General features: G+C 55.1%; 1 protein-coding gene and 5 non-coding genes across 8 annotated transcripts; 1 reads left to right on the forward strand and 5 right to left on the reverse strand.

Annotated features, from left to right (window-relative positions):
* Nucleotides 1-2,445: 2,445 nt before the first annotated feature.
* On the reverse strand, nt 2,446-3,561 carry UBC (ubiquitin C). 3 transcript variants are annotated; one of them, XM_018916796.3, is made up of 2 exons: nt 3,395-3,561; nt 2,446-2,987 (listed from the first exon to the last, which is right to left on the reverse strand). In XM_018916796.3, exon 2 carries the CDS (start codon nt 2,979-2,981, stop codon nt 2,520-2,522), a length of 462 nt encoding a protein of 153 aa, XP_018772341.1. In that variant the 5' UTR covers nt 2,982-2,987; nt 3,395-3,561; the 3' UTR covers nt 2,446-2,519. The 3 variants fall into 3 exon arrangements, with proteins under 3 accessions (XP_018772341.1, XP_018772340.2, XP_009090739.1); XM_018916795.3 differs by having other exon boundaries at nt 3,390-3,556; XM_009092491.4 differs by having other exon boundaries at nt 3,356-3,547.
* A 1,882-nt stretch (nt 3,562-5,443) lies between these two features.
* On the reverse strand, nt 5,444-5,515 carry TRNAA-UGC (transfer RNA alanine (anticodon UGC)). The gene has a single exon. It is a non-coding gene; the product is annotated as a tRNA-Ala (tRNA).
* Nucleotides 5,516-5,776: 261 nt separating this feature from the next.
* Nucleotides 5,777-5,848, reverse strand: TRNAD-GUC (transfer RNA aspartic acid (anticodon GUC)). Its single transcript has one exon. It is a non-coding gene; the product is annotated as a tRNA-Asp (tRNA).
* A 278-nt stretch (nt 5,849-6,126) lies between these two features.
* Nucleotides 6,127-6,199, reverse strand: TRNAF-GAA (transfer RNA phenylalanine (anticodon GAA)). The gene has a single exon. It is a non-coding gene; the product is annotated as a tRNA-Phe (tRNA).
* A 380-nt stretch (nt 6,200-6,579) lies between these two features.
* TRNAD-GUC (transfer RNA aspartic acid (anticodon GUC)) lies at nt 6,580-6,651 on the reverse strand. The gene has a single exon. It is a non-coding gene; the product is annotated as a tRNA-Asp (tRNA).
* Nucleotides 6,652-6,853: 202 nt separating this feature from the next.
* Nucleotides 6,854-6,925, forward strand: TRNAA-UGC (transfer RNA alanine (anticodon UGC)). Its single transcript has one exon. It is a non-coding gene; the product is annotated as a tRNA-Ala (tRNA).
* Nucleotides 6,926-7,016: the final 91 nt, after the last annotated feature.

Genomic DNA, 7,016 nt, shown 5'->3' on the forward strand with positions numbered 1-7,016 from the left:
AGCATCTAGAAGGCAGCAGAAAATAGAGTGTGGTTTGTGACAGCCTGTTTTAAATCACTCATGTGCAACATCTCATTGTCCCAGCTGAGGAAGCACATCTTGCTGCTGTTGTGTTTCCACCTGCCACACACTGTCCTGCAGGAAGAGAGGGGACAATCTCATGGGTGCCACCAGGCAGGGCCCAGCACAGCACCTGCCTCTTGCCATGGCCCCCACCTCGGTGGAACATTTGCATTTGTGTCTTTACACTTAACTGTGTCTTTTTTTTCCTTTCTAAACCTTTTACCCTGATAGTTGCCTATTTAATTACCAGATCAATTAACCAATGTCTCTGTTCAATCCTGGCCATTCTGTGCTGTGGGATGGGCCCCCTCTCCCAGCAGCAATGCCTTCAGAACAGCACAAAGTAGGGGCTGTATTTACTTACACCTTTTTAAGACTTTTTTTTTTTACAAAGAAATGCTGTGAAAGGAATTTTTCTTCAAATCCTAAAATTCCCCAGTAAAACCCAGGAGATTCCCTGAGGCGGTGCAGTCGTGAGAAGATCTCTGGGAATAGCGTGTTCAGCCCCGCTTAGAACAAAACAGCCTCAGAGCTGACGACAAGCTTTGCTGTCCTCATCAAATTTTGCTGTTGCGTGGTTCATTCCACCCCAGCTGTGGTCTCTGCTCACGGGTGCTGCCTCTGCAGCGTTGGCACTGCCACACTGAGCCTTGAGGTTCCTCAAACCCTGCAGAGGTCACAGAAATGCAGAATGTCCTGGGCTGGAAGGGACCCACGAGGATCGAGTCAAAAACCTGCACAGACCAGCTCCAAAATCCCACCCTGTGCCCGAGAGTGTTGTCCAAACTCATCTTGGCCTGTGGCAGGCTTGGTGCTGTGGCAGCCCCAGGATGTCTGTCCAGCCCACCCCCTGAGGGAGAACTTTTCCCTAACACCCATTCCAACCCTCCTGGCACAACTTCACACTGTTCCTGTGTGGTCAGCAGAGGCTGACCCCGCTCAGGAGGCCACAGCACGGGTTTCCCCTGCAGGCTTCCTGCTCTGCCTGGCTGCAGCTTGCTCCAGGCCATTACAGCATCGTGGTTTTAAAATAGGACATTGTAAAGGGGTTTTATTGAGACATTGAAAATAAAAGGACTTCTTAAAGCACGGCTATGTAGTCATTTGTGGGGGCTTTTGACATTGATCAAACACCCCGTGTCCTCCTGCAGCTCTCCCCGATGGCAGTCAGGCTGCCTTCAAATCAGAACCACAGTTAGTACAGTTGTGCTCCCTGCATTCCAGTGACTGCCCCCCCTGCACCTGTGTTTAAGATGCTCAGTCTGGGAATTCTGCTGTCCCCAGAGGACAGGAAGCCCACACAATGGCCAGCTGTTCACTGCAGTTGTTGGAGCACAGCTCAGGAGCCAGGGCAGCGTGGGCAGAAGCTGGGGCACTCCTGTGGGGGAGGACAGGATGTCCAGGATGGCACAGCACCAGCTCCCACCCACACAGGATTCAGCTCTTTAGCATTCAAATGCTTCCTCCAACACAGCACAGACCTTGGTGAACTTGCTCTGTACAGGCCACACCAGTGAAAGGAACTGGTGTTACTGGGGCCACACCCTGCTATACCACCGAGGCAGTGCAAGATCCCTTCTGGTCCCTTGAATCTGTCACCAGTTGAGACCATATCCCCTTCCACAGGCGAGTCCATGTCACCACTCCTGGAAAGAGCATTTCCGTGTCACTCCCTCTCTTCCTTCTCCACACACCCAGCACAGCCATGGTTAACTCCTCATCAGCCCCTCCTGCAACCCCCACCACAAATACTTCAAAGGCAACTTCCCTCTTGCCAGGGCTTCTGTAGCACACAGGAACTGCTGTGACAGCTCAGCTCAGAAGCATTTCCACTTGGGGCACAGCTGGAATGAAGCACATTCAGATTTCCAGTAAGTACATCTGAAATTACTGCTTGCTTAATGCCATTAACCTTGACAAAAAAACAAGTCCACCCCGTAACTGATGAGATCTACACTTCCCACCCCATGGGCTGCAGGACCATCCTGTTCCCCATCCCAGGACAGAGCTGCAGGCTCACCCTCCTGCTGTTTCTCCACTAATCCCAAAATAAGGGCAGTTGCTGGGCAACCAGGCGCTATCTCAAAGCCTTTTGACTGGGGAGCATCCACAGCTCCCCGTTGCACATCCCAGCTTACACAACACCACAGCTGCACAACATCTGCAGGCGGGCACTGAGGCACAGCCAGGTATCAGAACACTTATACAACCCCAGGAAAAGCACGGCTGAGGGATTAGCTACAAGCACCAGGAATGTGGAAGCCTTGCATAAGGCAGTTTTGCAACTCCTTTGTCTGTGGAAAGCCATGTAATTATTGTTTATTAGAGACCCGGACTTGGGCAATGTCACGAATGACTGTTCGTGTAACACGGGACACCAACTTTTACAGATGCAACAGCTTTATTGGAATGAACAAGTGCAGGGAACCTTTTATTTGAAGCAACAACCTGCTGGTTCAGTTACCACCCCGCAGGCGCAGCACGAGATGCAGTGTGGATTCCTTCTGGATGTTGTAGTCAGAGAGGGTGCGGCCATCTTCCAGCTGCTTGCCAGCAAAGATCAGCCTCTGCTGGTCAGGAGGGATGCCTTCCTTGTCTTGGATCTTGGCCTTGACATTCTCAATGGTGTCACTGGGCTCGACCTCAAGGGTGATGGTCTTGCCAGTCAGGGTCTTGACAAAGATCTGCATGCCACCCCGCAGGCGCAGCACGAGATGCAGTGTGGATTCCTTCTGGATGTTGTAGTCAGAGAGGGTACGGCCATCCTCCAGCTGCTTCCCTGCAAAGATCAGCCTCTGCTGGTCAGGAGGGATGCCTTCCTTGTCCTGGATCTTGGCCTTGACATTTTCAATGGTGTCACTGGGCTCGACCTCAAGGGTGATGGTCTTGCCAGTCAGGGTCTTGACAAAGATCTGCATTTTTGCCTGGAAGGGGGAAAACCGGCCGTGCTTTAGCGACTGCCCCGTCCATGACGTAATAGAGCAAGCCCGCCCACATCCATAGAAGGGCGGGGTCTCCACCCTTTTCCCCTTCCCGCCCGAGGCGCGCGGCCGGAACCATCTTGAAGCACCGCTGCGCCTGCGCGGCCGCCATTTTGCCAGTGGCCGCTCGGCCCAGTCCTTGCCCGCCACCGCCTCGCGGTGCTGCCGTTATAGGGGAAGGCAACGTCCCAGCCCTCCCCCCGCCATCACTGTCAGCCATCGCCCCCAGCCGCAGCTCCTCAGCGTACACACCCCTCCCTTCCGCCCGGACGCCCAGCCCGTGTCTAGGCCCTCCCCCGCCGAGATCTCACCGCGGCGCCGCTCGGCCAAGCCGAAACCACAAACCTCACCCAGGGCCAACTGCGCCACGCATCCCTCCGCTAGGTGCTTATATGGCTCCCGGCGCCCCGCCCCCGCGTTCGGATCACTCCGCTGCGCACTATTTTCCTCGCGCCGCGCGCCTCCGCTCCTCTCCGTGGGTGAGGGGGGAGCGCGGCCGGGCGGCGCGGAGGGATCGGCGCCTCGCGGGGCTGCGCTGAGGCCGCCGCGCGCGGGACGGCGAGCGGTGAGAAAACCCGGCCTGGAGCCGCCGGAGCGGGGCCGCGGCTGGGCCATCGCAGTGACCCCGACTGGGAGACACAGCCGCGCGTTAAAGTAGAAAACATGAAAAGTTTCATTATGTTCAGGGATTTAGACCCTGCAGTTGCACCCCTGCTTGATAATTATCTCCTTGGCTTCTACCCCTAGGGCAAAGTGAGGGTCGTCTCTGCTTGCGGCCACACCGTGAGGGGTTTCCTGAGGGAAGGAGATCGTGGCTTTATCCCGAGGGACGCCTCGAGTGTTATTTCTCTGTTAGAGAACCCAAACTGCACAGCAACTCCAGGCAACAGCCGGGAACAGAATGGAGTTTTATCTGCAAGATTCAGGCAGTGCAATTTGCTTTGATTCGCCCACACAAAATCCTTCATTTGGCAGTGCCCAAGGAAAATGGAAGGGACACTGATAACGCCCAAGGCTGCTCACCAGCAGGAAAGGAGCAGGGGTCCAGCAAAAGCTTTGTGGTTTGAGGAAAAGGGCCTGTGTCTGCCTGACACATCGAGGGGAATGCTCTGGGGAGCTCTTTGGCCTCTGCTGCTTTGTGTTTGTATTAACACTCACCACAGCTGTAGTGATAATAATAATCTCAAACACTCGGGGAAAAAAATCCCACAGAGGTCTTTTGGTTACTTCTCAGAGGTCAGTGGCTGATGCTGTGCATTGGGAGTATATAAACATCAAAAACTGGAGAATCCTTGCAGGTCTAGGTCTTTCCTCAGCAGAAAGTGAATAATAATGTTAAGCTTAATAATGTTATGCTTGTTCTTCTAGTTACAAGGTGGGCACTTAGGACTGGTCAGAAAATCATCAAAAAGGCACATGGGAAAGCGTTTTGTGACAAAAAGTCTATTACTGCATGCCTGTTACTGCAAACTGTCTCTTACATTCAGATGCAGGGCACATTCCATAAGAATAGCTGCCAGGGAGTGATTTACAACAGGGATCTTCACACTTAGCAGCGCTGTAGCCAAACGCTGGCTCAAAATAACAAGTGGAAGTAAGATGAGTAAATAAGCAGCACAAGGAGCTTTCCAGCCACCGTGGCAGGAAATGTCACTTTGCATTTGTCAGCGGGCAGCCCCTGCTGCTGTTGGTCACCAGGCAGTGAGAGGGAGCAGCTGCCGCTGAGCTGTATGGATCAAAGCTGTCTCATGCAGGCTCTCCGCGGGCTCTGGTCTCTCTGGACCAAACCTCTCAGCTGTGCCGTAGTTCCCAGTCTTCCCAGCCCCACAGAGTTTCTCCATGAGCCTGAGGAGATCGAAGCAGGGCGGTTGTTTCATTGAGAGCTCTTCCCAAGCTGCTCCCGCTGGACAGTGGAGGGAGCAGTCCCTGAAGAGCCAGGAGAAGCTCTTGAGCGTTCAGGAGTGCAGCCAGCTGTGGTTTCCTGGCTTTTCTGTCCTTCCCCTCTGGCTCTGGGAATGTTGAGCTGAGCCACTGTGCTCTGTGTGGCTGCAGGGCTGCACCTCTGCCAGGCTCTGGGCTGTGGCAGTGTCAGCCTGGCATGAGTGGCCACTGTCCCCCTGCATTTTGGGGTTTGATGATTTGTCCTTCTTTTTATCCTCCTGTGACCATTAGTGCACAAAATGGGACACCAGTGGGACACAAAGCCTTGTGTGTTCGCACAGGCCTGAGGAGAACCAAATGGAAAATAAAAACCCAAAAAACCAACACTTTATGCCACTGGGAAGTGCCACTGTAAGGCCATTTCGGCCGCACTGTCAGTTCGCTGCTGCTCAGCCGGACGTGGTGACACTGACTGGATGAAACATCAACAAAAATGGGAAAAAAGAGCAGTAACCACGTGGAGATGCCGGGGATTGAACCCGGGACCTCATACATGCAAAGCATGCGCTCTACCGCTGAGCTACATCCCCCTGCACGGGAACTTTTCTCTGGCAGCTCGTCAGGTCTGTGCTGAGGCGGTCCCGGTGCGGGACTCGGAGGTGAACGGGACCGCACCGAGGCCCCGCCAGCCCCGGCTGCTCGGCGGGCGCTGCAGTGTACAGAGCCCGGTGCGATCCTCAGGCAGCTCTCAAAAAGACAAAAACGTGCTGGTTCGCACACAGAAAACGAAATGGTTTTGCTCCGTTGGAAACCAGAAAAAAAGAATTGAAGGGAAAAAACATGTTTATAGCCTCCCCGTCGGGGAATCGAACCCCGGTCTCCCGCGTGACAGGCGGGGATACTCACCACTATACTAACGAGGAAGGTGTACGGAGACGCTTTTGTGAGCCCCTTTATCACTGAGAAGCGGCCGCAGGACTCGCTCCACCTCCACGGCTCCTCGGGAAGCGGCTCCTGACACAAAATTCCCACATGCGGGAGGACCTGCGATGGCACCGGCTGAGCCATGCTACGCAGGGACAGCAGCCCCTGTTCCCTCCGCTCGGTAGGAAAAGGAACCACCTTGACAGTAAGGAGGAAAAAAAAACACCCCTTAAAAAAAAAACCCAAAAAAAAAACCAAAACAAACCCCAAAACCTTCTGCCGAAACCCGGGATCGAACCAGGGACCTTTAGATCTTCAGTCTAACGCTCTCCCAGCTGAGCTATTTCGGCGGGCGAAAAAGGACTTTCTGGCTGTAAATACGACCCCGCCCTGCGCCCCCCTGGGCGCCGCCGCCCGGCCGCTGCCCGCCCTCCCGCGCGGGTTCCGCCGCCCGGTTCCAGGCCCGTCAGGGGATTCGCACCTTTCCGCAGGCTTTTCCACGCCGAGGATCCCATTCCCACTCCGATGATCCCGGGGAGCCCCCAGGTACAGGCAGCGGCGGGGTGTTCCGCACTCACCCCGGGGCACTCCGCTCGCCTTCCCTGGCACAAAACGTGGCTCTGCGGGCTCTGTCCCGCCTCTCCGGCGGGTGTTCCACGGCAGCGTCACAGACAAACCCCGCGTGGGGCCACCGGCAAAAAATGGCATCCTGGGATAAAATTAACTACTCCTCCCCGTCGGGGAATCGAACCCCGGTCTCCCGCGTGACAGGCGGGGATACTCACCACTATACTAACGAGGACGGACACGGTGTGGCTTTTTTTGCCACAGTATATAAGGGTGCAATCTCTCCCCAGATGGAGCTGCCGCCGTTTTGTTCCGTGGTTCGGGCGCTGCGCGGGGCTCGGGGGACGCGAAGTGACAGCGGTGTCACCGCGGTGTCATGGCCAGCCTCGTCTTGCTGATATCTCTGTATATAGTGCGATTAGCTAACTCCACAACAAGGGGATGTAGCTCAGTGGTAGAGCGCATGCTTTGCATGTATGAGGCCCCGGGTTCAATCCCCGGCATCTCCACTTTTTGCCCCGCACGGCAGGCCGGTGATTTTTGCTTTTTCCTGCCCCGTTTTCGAGAGGAGCCGAAATTTCCCAACACACTCGGTAACTG

Source organism: Serinus canaria, chromosome 15 (genome assembly GCF_022539315.1).
Source record: "Serinus canaria isolate serCan28SL12 chromosome 15, serCan2020, whole genome shotgun sequence".
Classification (NCBI taxonomy): Eukaryota; Metazoa; Chordata; class Aves; order Passeriformes; family Fringillidae; genus Serinus; species Serinus canaria.